The 18,748-nt window shown below is 40.2% G+C and overlaps 1 protein-coding gene across 4 annotated transcripts in view; it reads right to left on the bottom strand.

Annotated features, from left to right (window-relative positions):
- The window catches only part of shank3a (SH3 and multiple ankyrin repeat domains 3a), a 226,881-nt gene that overhangs the window by 131,971 nt on the left and 76,162 nt on the right, over positions 1 to 18,748 (bottom strand). For 2 of the 4 annotated variants that reach the window (XM_077569368.1, XM_077569367.1), the window contains one exon: positions 18,035 to 18,486. The exons of 1 other annotated variant lie outside the window; for it this stretch is intronic. In XM_077569368.1, coding sequence (XP_077425494.1) covers positions 18,035 to 18,355 — 321 coding nt within the window. In that variant the 5' untranslated portion in view covers positions 18,356 to 18,486. The remainder of the gene's footprint in view (positions 1 to 18,034; positions 18,487 to 18,748) is intronic. One more of the 4 variants, XM_077569369.1, reaches the window with a different exon arrangement.

Raw genomic sequence — 18,748 nt, 5'->3', positions numbered from 1 at the left:
GCGCTCGTACTCAACCGACAGGTAAACGAGGTCATTACAAGAAGCACCTGTGGCTACAGCCAAACTCTGGCAGGGTTTTTACTTTCTTGACCTGGTTTTCCCATCTCTGAAACCAACTCAACCGCTGATTACTAAAGAACGGAAAAGAAAAACAGTCTACCCTTCCTTACAATGTCACAGAACTCAATATTCCGTGTGTCTTGAGCAATCAAACTTAAGTCACTTTAGGCCAACTAAGTAAGAATGCAAAGGACATTTTTGTGATTGCTGGGAAACCATGATTAAACTGGTTTATAACGTGCCATTCTTAACCTCAAAATTGTTTATGTCGGTACTGTTGTAAAACAAAGACCTGTGCTAAGAGTTGTAATAATATATATATATATATATATATATATATATATATATATATATATATATATATATATAAATAATCATTATTATTGTTAACATTAGTGATACTATAATTGCTGCTTTCATTGATACCACAGCAATTATTTTTGTTGCTCTAATGAACCTTTTAGTAAATTCTGTATTACATACTGTAGGTTACAACTTTGTCCCTGTGTTGGCCGGTCTCCTACTGTTGATGGATAAATGAATAAGATCGATCTAGGCGGTAGTGGTGGGGTGTTTATGTTGGGCTCAGAGCTTGGGGGTTTTCAAAAGTGGAGCAAATGGAAGTTGGACCAGCATCACAAATTGGATTGCGACGAGCGACGGTCACAACAACCGTCCTGATGTTCTCATCCTTTGATCAAATCTCACCAAGTGTGAACTTTGCTGTAACGGGCATAATGTCATGGGGACACATCTGGCTACAGACAAATTAATACAGCACAGCGTGCCTACCATTTGTGATCATCACCACAATCATCTTGCAGAAGACCGATAATGCAGCCAGACCCCTTCTGGCACTGCAGTAGAGCTGAACGATTCACTGAGAAATCGCATCGCTTTAATGAACACGAACAAACACGCTTGACTTAAATTAAAAGGAGCACAGTTGCATTCCCTCTCCGGCCGACTTCACCAAAGGGTTAACATCTGAGTCGTGGCGACGCACCCCTGAGACAAGGTGGTGGAAACTACATTGATTCAATTAACTTGGAATAATGGTCTAGCATCGAGAATCAGACACCTTGAAAAACACCACTTGAACATATACTTTACAACAAAAATGCTGAGGGTGGACTTTCACCCTCCTCAGCCATCACGGACAGTCGTGCAGGATGAAGGATGGGTTTTGTGTGCTTGACACTTAATGGCAAAGTTGAATTTTGCTTTAAGGAGACATTTTGTCAGGGAAGAGGATAGTTCAATGTTGAGGACAAGAAGAACTTTGTTAAAAGCAGACACTATTAGTCAAACCGAATGGTAGTGAGTTGCGGAGTCCCCCAGGGGTCAATCCTGGACCCATTTTGATACATACTGACTTCAACCAGTTAATATGCAATATTAATGTCCTACCACAACTAAAGATGTATAAAACAAAGTTTGGACATCATATTGTCACCCGTTTGACACAACATTATTATGCGATGCAATGCAACACTACTGAATATTTCCAAAATTTACAAAATGTAGGGATATTTTCCACAGAAATCAATTATCATCATGGCTACAATTACTAAGATAGCATATGGTTTTTCCTTTTTCTTTTTTTTTTTTGCCATCACGAGGTTGAAGGTAACTTCATTTAGGTTTTCCTTAATGGACATTTTATTAATAAAGGGTTCACCTCCCAAAATCCAAAAATCCACTTTAAAAAATGCCCAAAAACTGACCCAGGCTAATGACCTGCGTTGACAACATGACATCTTTAAGCATGTGACATGGATTTAACCAGTGACATAGCACTGCCGTGAATGTCCAGACTTTTGCTTTCTATGGCTTTGACCTCAACTACACAGACGACACTCACTGACTGTAGGTGATTATGGGCTCTTGGACTCTCTGCCACTGTTTTCAACATATCTGTATGTGGCTACAAAACAACTTCTTTTGACTAAACTCAGACACCAAGATTTAAGCCATTTTCCTTGGCCTACAACAACCAAAAGAAAGTGTCAGCAGCTCCTTAAATATCTTACTCTAAACATAAAAAACACGTTAGAAATCTTGGGTTAACAATAGACACAGACCTCAACTTTAACAGCCACATTAAATCAATAAGCACATTAGCCTTTAACCATTACTACTAGTACTAACATAACGGCTTTCTCACAGGACTTTCTAAACGAGCTACAGTAAAAGACCTCCACAGTACATCCAGAATGCTAGTCCTGACTAGAACTATGAAGTATGACCATAATCAGACCTCAGGTCTCTGCACAGGCTTCCTGTTGCCTGGAGAATATACTTTAAAACAGATTTATTTGTGTATAAGTCTCTCCATGGCATAGCACCAAAGTACACCTCTCACGTTTTGGTCCCACAGGAATCATCCAGGTCCCTGAGAACCTCAGGGACATGTCTTCTGCTCGTGCCCACGGTCAGAACTAAACATTGAATACACGTTCCAGGTCCATGCAGTTAAACTCTGGAACTTTCTTCCTGATGATTTAAGACGGGCCTTTAAAATAAACAAATAAATAAAAATAAATCTTCAAGTCTAGGCTGAAAACAGTTCTGTTCAGCTCTGTGTTTGAAAACTAAAAGGGTTTTATCTTGTGTCTTTTACTTTATTTTAATTATTTTTTTTATTTTATTAATGTCTTGCCTTTCAGTTAGGTAAAAGTTAGAGAGCATTACTGTCAATCGCCTAACTCTAGTAGACTATAGCAGTGGAATTGAGAGTGACAAACGTGGCAGAGTGCGAGAAAGCATGAAAGCAAACATTAGCATGAGAAACGAATGTATCATTCTACATCTTCACTCAGTGCTCCTCCTTGGACTTAAATGTACCTATTGAAAATAAGATGAAAATTAAAGTTCTTTGTTGAGAAAAAGTTGGTCCAGACCGGCCAAGAGTCCCATCATGCTAGCAGAAACGAGAACAAAAAAAAAACGTAGGAACCTACTAGAATAAATGCTATCTTGTGACGGTGGCCACAAAAGCTTATTTGTTAAGTGGTCATTTTGTTTATGAAGTATGAGAAACACAAATCTATAATATTGGCGGACCAGCCAGAACACATGTCGTGTCTGTGCTAACATTTGCGCTAACGCTAGCTACTGTTTCAAGTTGTCGTTGTCCACACAACTTGAAGGCTCGGGTCAACAGTTGTCACGGTCACATCGGCATGTTAATGTGATGAATATCATGACAGACAAGTGTGTTGCGATGCTAAATGCAAGTCTACTGGCTGTGTACTGTGTAAGAGAGTGTTGCAAATTAGGCAGCGGCTTAGTTCCAGGTCCACACATTTCGCCACAAATAGATATGACTTGGACAACATGCTGCTCACAGCTTATTACTCGCCGAAGAACGTTATAAATAAAGCTTACAGTGCATTTTAGGTTCAGGCTGAAATTTCACCCCAAAGCTCAATATGCCTGATTTTTTTGGGGGGGGCGGTGAGCAATGTCATAACACACGGCTAATCAAAGGTTCCAAGTACACTGTGTGCATACGTGTGAATAGATTTAATTAAGATGGAGAAATAGGAAGCTCCATTCAGACATCAAATACATAGTTCATTTCTGCATGAGGCGACCCACTAATATGTTGTACATCAGAACGCACGGGCCATGTCGGAACTGCTGCCAAAGAAAGACATTGTCATTTTGATTAAAAAAAAAAAAATGAAAAAAAAAACTTACAATATGTTTGCCTTTACACATATTCTCAGATAGTTTTTACTTGTAATATTCTTTTCTATACTAAGTGACTATTCCTGTCGTGCGATTACTTTTATCCTCAGAAAAATACAAATACAGTATGCTCTAATAACTAGCTTTTGCATAAAAACTAAGACTTCATTCTTGAATTACAACTTCAAACCATCAATCTTTTTCTGTCGCACATTTACTGCTGAGTCTAGCGGGTACAGTCCAAAGTCTTCCTCTCCTCCCTGGACTGGTCACCAATCAATCACAGGATGCAGATAGCGAGAGACAACCATTCACACTCACATGCACAATGTCATGAATGAAACCCATAACTCTTTAGAAAAAGTTTAGGTCATGAAAAACAGCAGCTTTTTTTTTTTTATCTGTAGTTTGGACGTAAACAATTTTTTAAGTTTATTTCTTGTAAATTCAAACCTCCCCCCCAAAAAAATATGTTGACAAAATTAAGACCTAAACTCAAGAAAACTTAAGTTGTAATCATAGTTTTCTTTTCTTTTTTTTATTCTCATCAATTTAAACTCCAGGGAGGGGGAAATGAAACTAAAATTAGATAACTAAGATGTTCTTTTCTATAATTATTATTTTTTTAAGAATACAATTTTAAAAATTATATAATAATTATTAGATATATAATATAATCTATTTTGTAAGATTACAACTTTTGTCCTCAAAAAAGTACCAATGTATGAACACACTCTTGTGCTCAACTTGTACCAAGATGACTATTCTTGTAATATTACCTAATTAATATGATGACTTTACTACCATAGTACAATGTATAATTTTACTTGTCAGTCTTATAGACCAATTCATTTTTAGGGAACAATATGCGAGGATGAAAAAAAAGTAACACTACAAAATACTGCTGGTGCAAAAGCAATCTTCTCAATCCAGAAGCAAAAGTAGGCGAGTGCAGCACTTGACAATTGTAGTGCAGCAAATTGGCAGTTGCCATTGGTGGCAAGGTAGAGATGGGTGTAATACAGCATTGGCTATAAAGCTCGCAGAGAAATCTTAACACCATACATGCAATTTCATCGTACACTTCAAATGAGCTGACTCCATCTCTCAGCCGAGACCACAACCATCATCCAGGGAAGGAAATCATGTTTTACTATCTAGTGTCCTCTCATTTTTCAAGTTGTGGATATTATGTTACAATGTGTACCCTCAACTCAAAAGCCTCTCTGGGGAAATAGTTTTGCAACAGGAGATGAAGGCAAACAAGAAACAGAAGAAAAGGTTGCACCTGTAAACAGTTGGTGAGCGGACCGATCAAGCGGGGTGACACAAATACTAAATTTTGGAATGTGAGAAACGCCCCACACATGATAAGGAAAAAATGGCAAGTGTGTTCTGACTGCTCTTAGAAGGCCTGATGTACTAAGATCACAAATAATGGGCGATAAATTATTTGATCACGCTAGCGTTCTGATGGTGGGTGTGTTACAAATGATCTAAGTTTACAATCTTCTTTTTTTTCCTTTTTTTTTCTGGAGAGCTCAGTATTGTTCATTGGGTAATTTTACCGATTTGACATGTCATCATCATTGCTCTTCTTTTTTTTTTTTGTATGTGGGTGAGTATGTGTATGTGCGTGCGTGCGAGTGTGTGTGTGTATTCATTAGTTCACCTAAAACCTATTAAAAAATCCCATACCGTTCACCTAAACCGAACACTTCCAGCCAGAGTCGTGAGGCCGTCAGGAGACCCGAGGAAGGACCAAAGAAAAGAAAGGAAAGTGGAATCCAGCACCGACCAGACACCACCCACCAGGCCACCAACCAGAGTCCTTCACCAACCCCAGAGATATCTCAATTCCAACAAATCAGGGAGACCTCAAGAGACCAAAGGAGAGACTGAGGAAAGGAAGGAAGGACAGACGAAGCTGAGTGAGATCCACAGACACCAGCCTCCACCAATTCAATGACAATCTTCAATGGGTGCTAAATTGTACATTTACGAACAGATTGCCCATGTTGCTTGCACCAGGTATAAAAGTAGTCGAGAGCATGGTATCTAATAGAGGGTTTGCGACACCTCTGATGGAACATCTGGAAAAGTACCACAAGCGCCAAAGGAAGTTTGAAGTGATGGAACTGGAAGTGTCAGTGGAATAGACAAACAGACATGTAATGAGTTACGTAAAACAATTTGATCGGTCTGATAATTAATTGTGTTGAATACAGTTGTGTCAAATCCAGGTCTAGAAAGTAAAACACCTTTGCCGATATATTTAATCATGAACACCACGTACAAAATTTAGCATGGCATTCAAATGAGCAGCAGAGGTTGTTGCTTACAGCCCATCTGGGAAAAGTAGGGCCTGCGGGCTACATCTGGCCTTTCCATATTCCTTATGAAGTCAAACTAAAACATCTAGTATGCGCTGCTTTTATTTTGATGCACATGTCTGCAGTGCCAGGGAAAAAGAGAAGCGACTTGGCTTCATGGTTGCCAATTTAAAGATTAGATGGTGTATTCAACCAAACTAGCAACTATTTCTTAAAAACGAATAGTGCCAAAACTAACTGTGGTCTTTATGTTAGCAATATTTTTATTTCCAGCACAGGTAGGAGGGATGAGAGGAATTTGCCCTGGTAATGATTTAGGAGTCCTATGAACGGCGTTTTCTCATAATGTCAGCACACTTTAAAAATATATAAATAACATAATAGGGACAGTGTATATGTGATGCGACAAAACATTAGCTTTTAATTTTTAGAACAAACTCTCCCAGGGCCACACAAGTGGCAATACAATTAAATGCTTTGTAAAAAAAATAAAATAAAAAAAAATTAAAAAGAAGAAGACATCAAATTCATATTTAATTCAAGTGTTGGTGTGGACTTTGGCAACTGTTTTGACTTTTTCGACATGGCAACTTCAGCTGTTTTAGCAGGGTTGTTTTTATTTATTGTTTGCACTACAGACCACTTTCATGTGATGACATATTCTGACCATCGAAGCCGCGGTCCTAAGAGACCTAAATGGCCGGACGGTATCGTCCCCATGTTCGGCGGCTCAGCCACAGCCGCCACCACTCGAGTCGAGTTAGCAACCATTTTCGTGAGAGGCAACAAAAGTCTAGTCAGCTAACATAACGCTTGTTCCTTCCCGCTGCAAAGGCAACTTCAAAATAAAAGACTTACAACAAATATTTTACATGAACATTTATGCCTTAGTACTTTTTTTCTATTCATGAAGTTAACACTAGAAAGCGATTATTGTGGATTTTAACTTGACATTTACTTTTTTGTGTGTTTTTTTTGTTGCCTGCAATATATTTGGAACACAAATTCGCACTGAGGCAGGTAAATCGGGCGTGCACTGTTTTCAGCACGCATGCGCACCTGTGCACCGCTTATGTGCACCCCTGCACATAACATTTGCTGAAAGTATTTGCTCCAAACGGATCAAGTTTGTAGCTTTTTTAAGTTGCCATGAGGCAAAGATCTCATTTCAAAAACGTGACTCTTCTTTTTCTGCTTCACCACTCTTTGGGGGGGCCCAAGAACAGATGCTCAGGGAGAGGAGGGATGCGGGACGAGTGAGATAAGGACACTTGGAAAGGGATGTTATGCTACAGTCAACTCTTCCCTGAGAGGGGAGGAACATGCGAGGTTCTTACAGTGAGGATGAAGTAAAACGCATGTGCCACAAAAACACCTGAGGTTGTGGGATACTCACACAAAACACTTAAAATGTGAGGGATCAAACATACGACAATTACAAAATGACAACACATCATGAGCACGCCATACAGTCAACTGTATCTGTCCATCAAAAATAAACAGCTGCAAAGCACAAGTTGGGCGTAGCACCTGGTACTGACTTGTGAGAAAACCGTGACAGAGCCTAATGCCAATACCGGTATTCATCACTATAGGCTTAATTACAACAGTTATGGTGTTTTTTTTTTTGTTAAAATTAGAATACACACAACTGAAACATTGCCGTTGTTGTTTTTTGCAATGCTGAGAAACATTTGTTTCCCAATCACTCGGTTTTGGAGACACACATATACAGTATTTGCCCCACACCCCAAAAACAAAAAACCTAGAACAAAAAACAATGCACAACAAATCAAGCAGCTTTTCCATTAGTGTTAATAGAAACTTGAAAACTTTGAGACTCCCTCCAGAGAAGGAAATGTTTACCCCTCCGGGTCCAGACTGCCAGAGAATAGTGCTTGTCCCACCGACTACTGGCTAATTTAATCATATTGTATGAAGGTTTATTTGAAACAAGACCATGTGTTATTGCAAATGTTTTTAATGTGTTAAGTGGTTATGATTTGTGTATATCATGCTTAGGTTTGTTGTTTTGGCTTTGTGTCCTGTCTTGCTTGTTAGGTTTTGTTTGCACCTGTACTCGTCATCCTGTTCCCTTGTGTCATCCAATGATCTCCCCCAGCCACTTGTGTCTTGTCCAGGTGTCTCTCGTTGTCTCGTCAGTTGGTTTGTATTTAGTTTCCTGGTTTCGTTCAGTCTTTGTTGGATCGTTGTCGCTGTCACCAATCTTGTGTTTTGTTGTTACTTTGATTTTTGGTCTTTTCAGAAATTTGTTGGTTTTGTTTATTTAGAGTTTTACCCAGTACCCCTGTTAGTGTTTTTGTAAAGTAAATTGTGTTCAGTATTACATGCATCCCTGCATTTGGGTCCTCCACCCCTTCGTGAGATTAAGTAGTCATATGGAGTATATGCCACGGAGGAATCGGTACTTCCGACTTCCGGGTTGTTACCCATCAACTTTGTTTCAGTTTCCGGTTTGCGACGTGTAGGCCACGTCCCAGTACTTGCGCTTCCGCCTCTGTGCCCCTCGGTTGCGCGGTCCCGTCGACGGGTGCGAGGCTACGAGTGTGTAGTGTCTGAAGCATTTCAAATAGCCAAGACGCCCTCCCGCCGATGAACGGAAGCGCGCGGTTGGGGGTCCCAGGGGTGGGAGTGCGAGTGCTGGAACGCGACCAGCAGTGTCCGGAAATGGAGCTGATGCGTGAAACCCGGAAGTCGGAAGTTCGTGGCATCCATCCCATTGGAGGAAAAAAAAAAAAAAAAAGAACCCACTCAAGATCAGCAATCTGAAACCAAATCGAATTGTTGCCCTGTGGATCATAAAGTGTTGAGGGATTCACAGATCTCAAGCAATTTCCAGACCTCACACAAGATAATCTTTTAGGATCCTTATTAGAGACATCAGATAAGTCGGCCCATTGCTGACTGCTTAGAAGGAGGGAATCAGACACACATAAAACTGATTATCTTTATATATGCGAAGGAGGGGAATTTAGATGGGAGTGACAAAACTGACAAAACTTCATTTGGAATTTGGTTTGAGTTTCATATCAAACATTTTGTGCAACTCCACATACAATTGATTCAAATATGAACTCTAAGACCTCTTCCACTGCATAATCAATCAGACCTGCGCGCAATATGATGATTTGCCCACTGCAGCAAAAAATCTCAACATCGCTGCCAAGAATATAAAAAAAAAAAGAATGTTGGATCCAAGTAGGACAATCTATAGTCCGAAGCTTGCAGTAGTGCGGTGATGCAGTCACACAAGAACCACCATCTGCTGAAAATGAAATCAAAGATGCAAAACACACAGCAAAGATGGCCCACTGGATAACATATTTCCATAAAGAATGTTCCAAAAAAATGGAATCATTGTAGCAGCAGAGACGCATGAACGCATGAATGATACACAAGACTACAAAAGGGATCTTCAAGTCAAAATATGAAGGTGCACTTGCAAAGGTTTTCTGGGGTCAAAAGTCGGAACCTCAAAATGTTTTCATTTGTGTAGCCGAAATGGCACATTTCCATATGAAACATTTTACCACAGGACAACAATGCTATTAACAATAATAAATGTATTAAAAACACATAAATACTAGGGCTGTGCACAACTCAGTGATGACTCAAATAGAGAAGCGAATGGGCCGTTTAAAACAGTACTGAATATATCTGCCTTCGCAGTCTGTGTCAGCGACCTATGTGGGGAAAAAAACTGCCGTGTGACAACACACACATTTATTTCTATTTAACATGTGAGGAATAAGCAGTTAAGAAAATGGATGGATGAGCTCACTTGGTCTGAACACGGACCACGGTCCGCCATCTTAAGTTACCCACTGTAGATGACACTCTTCAATCCCTTTGAAAATCATTGAGTACCATTTATTATTTATTCACCGTACATTCTTAAATATTAGTAATTACTCCACAATGATTACATCACCCAGCACCGCTGGAACCAGCTACGCAGATGCTGGAAATGGTATTTCATAGTTCTTTCATGTGAATATAAAGGGGCAATGAAGCGGTTTTGCCTGGTTCATTATCAAAGCAGTAACAATTGAAGAATTTGGACAGAAGATCTGGGAATTCACCTCAGCACGGACAGAGCGTGTTTTATTTTAACTTACTAACGTCACACTGGAGAAAAGTGGGTGAGTGATGAAAGAGAGCAGAGTACAGTAGGCTAAAGAGGCAAAACGAGCCGCAAAAGGAGAATACAGATGCATGCAGTTAGAAAGCACTGGGGCAGACTGTTGATGTCAGTGTCTCACTTGCCTCTGTTGAGAGATGAATAGCCGCCATTAGCAGAATTGGGAAGCTGTCTCTTTTTGGCCCAATCATAGAAATTGAGTTTTTGGTGGAGTTGGAGATGATGAATGAGAAAACATGGCCATTAAAAAAACAACAACAACAACAACCTTTGCAAATAATCTGCCCGAAGGTCTGACTGAACGGGATGCTACTAATTGCTAATACAACAAAAACACAGATGCTTTTGTTCAGCATTTAAAAGTATTAGACGCAGGGGTCACTCAGTTACGGACTAGGGTCAATGTTTGTTTTTTTAGATTATGTCATATTCATGGCTCAACAATGTTTTCATACAAATATATACTGCAACCAAACCAAGACTGTCCATCCAGCCATCAATTTTTTTTATAGTGTTTGTCTTCATTAGCTAGAGCCGACTTTTGGTGAGACTGGTCGCCAGTCAATAGAGAAAACCTCTCACACTCACATTCACACCTACTGTATGGACAATTTAATGAACCCATTCAAGCATGATAAGAAGAAATCCAAAAGAGATTTGAATCCAGATGTCCTTGCTGTGAGGCAGAAGTAGGAGCAATTGTCTGCGTTCTGCCAACAAAAACTCTGAAACACACAACGTCTACATGCGTGACATTTTTTGTTTGACAACTTTGGATGAGTGTGGCATGATTGAATTACATTTACAATTAAGTGCATGTTTGAAGACTACCGAGCAGAGTAGATCAATTGTCCCAATTGATCATACATGATCAAAGTATTTAGACAAATGGTCAGGTTCACATCATAACATTGTCTCAAACTGACTTTTCAAAGACACTGAATCTATGAAAAAACTTCATCAAAATTCAATATACAGACAAAAATTCAATATACAGACAAGGTATTTTCGGCCCATGTACTCTTAAAGGCGTTAAATTTCAGTGTGAAGCCACCCCAAGAATTATTTACATGCGATCCGTCAATGACAATGAGACCCCCCCCCAACCCCCCAAAAAGTCAGATAACTGGAACACAAAAATAGGTAGTCACAAAATAGAGCCATTTCCAGTCTAAGTAAAACTCCACTGTACTTTATTCAAATTACTCATGGCCATTTCAAATCCGTCTGATCACTCAATTATTGGTTGAAATAGTTGTTTATAGATTCCAAAAAAGGTTTGGTAGTGACGGACATATATATACTATATAGACATCTTTGCAATACAATCTAAATCTCTTTATGCATCCTCAACTAGGACAATGAACCACAAACCAGTTATAGAAGACTCTCCATTAATAGAGAAGTGTCATGTTTATTTTCAGTCTTGTTTACTCCCTGTCATGTTTAGCTTGTGTTTTCCCCTTGTCTTGTCATTTTCTGTTTTATTGTGAAAAGTCGGACTCCTCTCGTTTCAGGTCACTTGCCCTTGCTTGTTTGGTGTCTTTGTCAACCCTGATCCCTGATTGTGTCCACCTTTCCCCATTACCCTCATGTGTCATCCAATCAGTGCCCTCAGCCAGGTGTGTCTTGTTATGTCATTAGTGTTGGTGTATTTAGTCGGTTGTCTCCCCCCTGTCTGTGTCGGTTCATTGTTGCCACTGTCGTAAGTCTTTCGCCACGTCACGATGACCTTTTTGCCTTATCAGGATCCATGTCATGTTGTTAGTTTTGCCTAAGTTGTTTTGTCATGTTTAGCTTCATGTTTTGTTAGTTCAGTTTATTTTGTTCTTTGAAGTTAGCTTTTTGATTAGAAATTAAAACCTCTTTTTGGACTGCACCTCTGCCTCCTTGCTCTGCCTTCCCGCATCTGGGTCCTAAAGCCCCCACTCTACTGACAAGAAGTAATGAAAGTCCCTTGATGTTACATTAGTCTGAAAAATATGACAATGGCCTTGATGATAGGAGCAGATATTGGACTGTGCACAGAACAGTGAGAATGAGCGCTGTCCTACAGGAATGCTTCGGATTTAAGTGCTTCCTGCTTTGATATCATACTTAAAACAGCATTTAATATGATAGAGCGGTCACTGAAGAACCAGTGTAAGGATTAAGCCATTTTGGACTTGAAGCTTAACCCTGCAGGAGGTTCCCTTGCTTCCTCTTTCTGCTGCTGAAAAGAAAAACGTGTCCTAGTTGTTGTCCTGGCATGTTGCTTATCCTGATCTGTGCTTGAAACACAGTAGGCGACACATAAGCCTACTTCAGGAGATGACTTATCAGATGTAATCTGCATTTATAAGACTGCTTGAAGAAAGTCACAGGTTTGGCTTGTCTTCTGCTGCTCACTTTATTAGTGCTGGCAGTAGGGCTTGAATGACACTTTTACTCGGACTAATTGATGACATCATTGACATTTATTTATTTAACCCCGGAGAACCCACAGGGTCAAATTTGGCCCCTGTAAATTCTGCTACTCAAATAACAAAGACCTTTTTTTTGTTCCAGCAGTAATTTTGTCCCTGTGTTCTTGTTTCCATTGGCCAAAGTGTGTTTGTACATTCAAAATCCAGTTCTAAAATGCAACAAATAAAACAAAAATTATATTGTTCAATGTAGCTGTGTATTTGATTGATTATTTTCTTAAATTATAGTTTACTGACAGTTTTTGTTATTCAGATTTTTCGAAATGATACCCCTAAATCCCAAAAGGGTCAAATTTCGCCCTAATCCTAAATTAGGGAATAAAGGGTTAAAATTGAAAAAACATATATTTTGGTGTTCAGTAAATTTATAGCAGTCATTTAATGTATAATTCATAATTTTCCAAAGAAGAAAAGGGTTCTTGGGTTCTCCAGGGTTAATATAATGAGGAATTCCCCATATTTAACCTGCGTTGTTCATGTTTGTGAAAATATACGTTTAATCTAGCTCACCCTCTGGAGGGCACAGCTAATAGACCTTGAACTGACATAAAACGCTTATCACTTTGCATTATGCAGGGGAAAAGTGATCAAAATCTTCAAGCCAAGCTCCTCAGTACTACGTGTGAGATGTGTGTGTGCGTGAGCAAGAGAGAGCCACCACAAGAGGAAAATCTTTTTTTTTTTTTTGGTTCACAGCCGGCGATTCCGCAGCACCTTTGGGGAATTCTCTGCTTTCTTTTCAACTCCTACTACTGCTGCTGCTCCTTTCATTTCCTTAGCACAAATTTCACAAAAGTCGCCCAGCACGGATGGATAATCAACAATAATAAACGCATGAGACGGCCGAATAAAAATAACAGACAGCAGAGCAACGAGTGCATGCAGCACACACACAGTGACGCCCTGTAAAAAGGGTCCATCTGCATTCTGCGCCACCATTAGCGGATAAAGGTCTCCTGAGGAAATGTGAGAGAAGGTGAGTCGAGGACAGATGACAAGGGCCCATTAGAATGAACAAAAAAGTGTGTGCTTGTATTCCTGTGTGTGTGTGTTGTCGTTACACAGGAAAATGTCACCAGGTATTTCTCCAGTAGTTTGCTCCTGTGTGTAATCGCTAAAGAAGAAGGACTGACGTAAAGGGTACACACGGAGGGCTCTGTGTGTTCGTGCTTCACGGATACATGTATTGCTATGAGAAAGGACTTTTGATGTCATGTTACGTAAAAAGGTTTTTAAGTGCATCGTGACTTTTAATCAACGCCCCTTTGACGACCTAACATTAAAGTAAGAGAAACAGCTGGCATTGTTAAAAAAAAAAAAAGGTCAACATTGCTGCGGTCTAATGAGTACCACATATGTCCACTTCATGACAATTTGAACTTTTTAGCAGAATGATATTAAGTGTTTTCCCACATATAGTATAATAAGGGGGGCATTGGTTTAACAGGTTAAATAACGGCACACAATGAACTAGTTTGGCAAGTGAAGGAAGAACGCATGGTCACGAGGCACAACAAGGCATATTTACTTATTACGGTCTTTTCTGTTTTTAATTTCATTATTTATGGCCTGCAAGTGTTTGTTTTTTTAGTATTTACAGTGCACCACCACATATTCACAGTTTGACATCCGTGAATTCTCCCAATATCTGATTTCTGCGAAACGTATCATCTATTACTCGCTAAATAAAAGTCAACTTTGCCACCATCTAGTGGAATCTTGGTGTTATTATTGTTAGGATCTGTTTATTGTTTGTTTTTTTGTCTGAATTTGTGATGCCCTGTTTTGTCGGCCGCCCTTGTGAATGCACCCCGTTGTCGTGTGTGAAGGGCCAAAAGGTGAGTTCAGTGACTTGTACAAAATAGTGAAAAACTACCAACAATTGACACCTATTATAATTACATTTGGGGTAAGGGGGAAAAAAATAACTACAAAAAAATCTTGAATATGGGTGCCTAGATCAATCAGCAGTGATGAGTGGCAATTTCCTTAATTTTGGATGACCAGCCATTCCCTGAAAATAAAACTGATCCACAGATCTCATTTTCCTCCGCAGAGGTCTGAAAAAGTCAGTCACAGTCCTCTTCTGCTTTGAGATGACTGAAGGGTTTTCATTTTTTTTTTGAGAGAACTAGATCATGTGCAGTTAAAAAAAACAATTTCTACAGTTTCATAGGTATTGTTCAAGGTTTTACAATAAAATAAGATTGGAGCCTTGAATATGTATACTGTTGGTTATGAAAAAAAGATCGGGATCGGCAGGTCAGACTTTTTAAAGATCTGCCAGAAAATTGCGAAACCCTCATTTTGAATAAATGGAGATATATGGCCAATAAGTGTTTTCATTGTTTATCTGTGAGTAGGTGAATCTGCGGGTGCCAAACCACAATTATGTAGGGGTCCACTGTATTTGTTTGCCCGTGTTTTATCGAGGCTCGTATGCTAGCTACTATTGATGAACCTTGTGTGAACAGGTGTGTTTGTGTTGATTAATTTACCTACTAAATGTTGCCATTTAAGTAACATCATGACTGTGTACCGGTATATGCTAGAAGCATGGTGTTGATGCTTTATGGTCCTCTATGTCATCTTGTGGCATCTATAGATTTTTTTTACAAACCCCTTTTCGGGAGGAGCATCTATTACTTGCTATTCACGCTGAGACTCAATCCCGATCTCCTGGAAATTGCAGGGGTGTATTGAAAATACCACTTTATTCAGGTCACTCTGGTACAAAAATGCATGCACATTTATCACCGTTACTTTCTGTTTACATTCATGGCCTAGAAGTGTTTTTCATGAAAATATTTACTATAAGTATGATGTAAAGTTAACAACGCCAGACAACTTACAAATTCGGTTTACATCGCTCCTATTATAAACCAAGGACTCCCTGTACTATCAACAGAGTGAAGCCCAACAACCAATGATTTGTACTGTCATATTTTTAACGAGTATCTTCGCAAGTGATGTCCTTCAAAACAGATAGTTCAGCTTCAGAGAACTCATTTCAGACTTATTTTGTTTTGAAGAGGACTCGTCAGACAAGAACCGGCTGCCGCTGTAGGTTGCAGACAACCTTGGATTATGTTTTATGTTGTGTTAAATTTTTGAGCAGATGGCAATCATGCAGGTCAAATCAGGTCTCATTCTCAGCCCAGGTCCGATCACCCATCAGACAATTAATTATATATATGCTATGTATAGAAAATATGACATGATCTGCCAATATGTGTTGCTACGCCATTTGTGTTCAAATATCCGATGCTTAAAGGGTTTTAACACCACGTCTACCGATGCTAATCGGTAGATTTTCAATGGATGGATGGATGCGTTAAGCTAGTGAGGCCATTCTTAGGGTAAAGTTGTTTGGTTGTTTTTAAATGTACATGTAATTCCCTTTGTTTTGTATTTAGTTTGATAGTAAACTTTAACTGGGAGTGGCAAAAAAAAAAGCTTGAAGCCTCTTTTTGCTATCATACAGCGCTTGCCTTATGCTAAAGGTAATTCAAAATGTGTCATTTGTGCTGTGTTTTGATCACAAATGGAAATGGACAGCGAGCATATGTGAGACTTCCAGCTTTTACATTAGAAAATGATGTGCTTGGCTGTGCATTTGGAGTCGAAAAGAGGCCGTGTTTGCATTTACTGGATTCCGAGGAAGTAATTAATGCCACCGGCTAATGGATTGAACTTTTTCATGAAGAAGAATGTAAAGTTTCCCAGTTGGGTCATAACTATCTTAACGCATTCACCTTACACGCCCCCTCCCTTGAAGATTTACAACCCCTCTCACGGATGTCTCTTCTCTGGACCCACCCCCCTGCCAATACTCCATCCTTCTTCCTCTTCACCTCTAGCTCTCGCTTTAACTAGGGGTGTGCTTAAAAATAACAAAAATCAATACAGGAATATATTGTCGCAGATTCTCTTTACAATACACATATCAATACGGAGGTGTCAGAATCGATATTGTATATTCATTCATAAAGTTTCCCGGGGCGTTTCTGAAAGCTGTTCCTTGTTGTGCATTACACGACTAGATTACTTTACAAGAAGAAAACATGTTTGCTATCCAGCAAAATAAAAACGGAATTTGGGTATACATATGACTGTTTTGATATAAATGTATTTAAAGTTAATGTAAGGCCATATATCGGGGTACGAGACAGTCCTCCAACAATAAACGACCACATAGGTTGTTTTGTAATGCGCCAAATTACCACCAAGTGTTACGTATTGCGCCCCCTATCGGCCACGTAAATAGCGGAAAAATAGTAAAGTGAACCGCAAGTTTAGTTACTGGGATTCGAACCTGGGCTGTTCGGTGGGAAGACGAGCGTCTATCTGACTCAGCTAACTAGCCAGTGATTGTTTTAGTGTTGACTACATGTTTTGTAACGTCAACCATAATACCGCCTCACTGAGCCTCTTCCTAACCTCGCCATAATGTAAAGACGTAACGTGTACAACCTCGCTGAAAGCCTAATACTAACAAATTGACTTACATATCAACAGTAAAAAAAAAACACTCAGATATTTACTGGCCTGTTAGCTCAGTAAGAGCTTCTTCCGGCTGGACGACAAGAGTATGTGGATGTCTTTACAAGTTTCGAATGTTCAAAAAAAAAAAAGGAGCTTGAAAACTGTCTATGTCTACCACATCTTCACCTGTAAGCAGCTTTGGGAGAATCTTAAACATTCTAATGATCCAAGTCCTGTAATGAGGGGTAGTTGGGATGGCGTTCACAGAGTAGTTTGCAATAGTCTGAACTGTTTGTGTTGCCACCACACTTGCACAAGTTGCCGCAAAAACATGCACCTGTTGATCTTTGTAGCGTCATGGGCAAATCCCGCAACATGAAACAGTCAAACAGAATAGGAATAATCATGTCAAGTCATATAGAGGTCAGAAGGTGACACGTACACCTTCGCAAACAGGTATCTGCAAGGATTGATCATTAATTTATTAATGTCAAACAAGCTATTAAGACAATTAGATCGTAATCTGATTTAGACAATTATTATGAAGATACTCTTCGCCCTGGTCAAAACTGTACTACGCACGCCTAGAAAATGAACGGGTTAAGGGCTAAGTAGCCAATTGTCAAAGTCAGCTCAAGCCCAGTTAATGAAGAGCTAGATTTATTAGCGGGGATTTTGGAAGGCGCCAGGATGGATCAAGCCAATGAGAAAAAGAAACATGCAGAGTCATGAACAAGGAAGAAATAAACAGAAAGTAAGAAAGCACCAGTGGATGAATGAAGCAAAAAGTAATCATAGAGAGGGGAGAGGCCAGTCTCCAGTCTGTCTCTTACCGTCTGTTGCAGGTCTGGGATTCCGATGCGGATCACGACCGTGTTGCCCGTGGGCTCCTCCATGGGTGCAGAGGCGCCGGGTAGGAACGCCGGCGAGACGGGAAGGGGAATGCCGCTGCCGCTGTCGCCGTTACTGGCGCCGACGATGTCCTCTTCCAGGGAGCTGCCGCCGCTGTCGGTGCTGGCTCCCTGGCTGCCGTTTGCGGTGTGTGCGTAAGAGGAGTGCGCGCGCGGGTGTGTGTGCGCGCACTGATGCTGCTGCTGGTCCTGCCGTGGAGGGCTGGGTGGCTCATGTTTGCTGGCAGCCGGACGCAGAGGCATGCTCTGTGTTAGGGACTTGGACTATGTCTCTCTCTCTCTTTCTCTCTCACATTCACACACAGATACACACACACCCTTGTGGCTGGCAAGCACGCGGAACACACACACCTTTTGCAGCATGCATCCCTCGCCTGGGAAACACACACAAAAAAAGAGAAGAGCCAGCCGGGGAGGGAGTGAAGAGGGGAGGCAACAGACGGAGGAGAAAAACACAAACGGATCAGAAGTGCACAAGCATTGAGGAGGAGTCCAAAGCAACACAGTGCAAAAAAAGGAATCCCTGCAATCAGTGGGGTGCTGAAGCTTTTTTTGGTTTTATGAAGTCCTCTGAAGGCCATACTAGAGATTAAACAAATATCACAGCCATCCCATTTCTTACACAGTGAACACGCC

This window comes from Vanacampus margaritifer, chromosome 6 (assembly GCF_051991255.1).
Source record: "Vanacampus margaritifer isolate UIUO_Vmar chromosome 6, RoL_Vmar_1.0, whole genome shotgun sequence".
In the NCBI taxonomy this organism is placed as follows: Eukaryota; Metazoa; Chordata; class Actinopteri; order Syngnathiformes; family Syngnathidae; genus Vanacampus; species Vanacampus margaritifer.
This window is presented reverse-complemented; position numbering and strand designations above follow the sequence as displayed.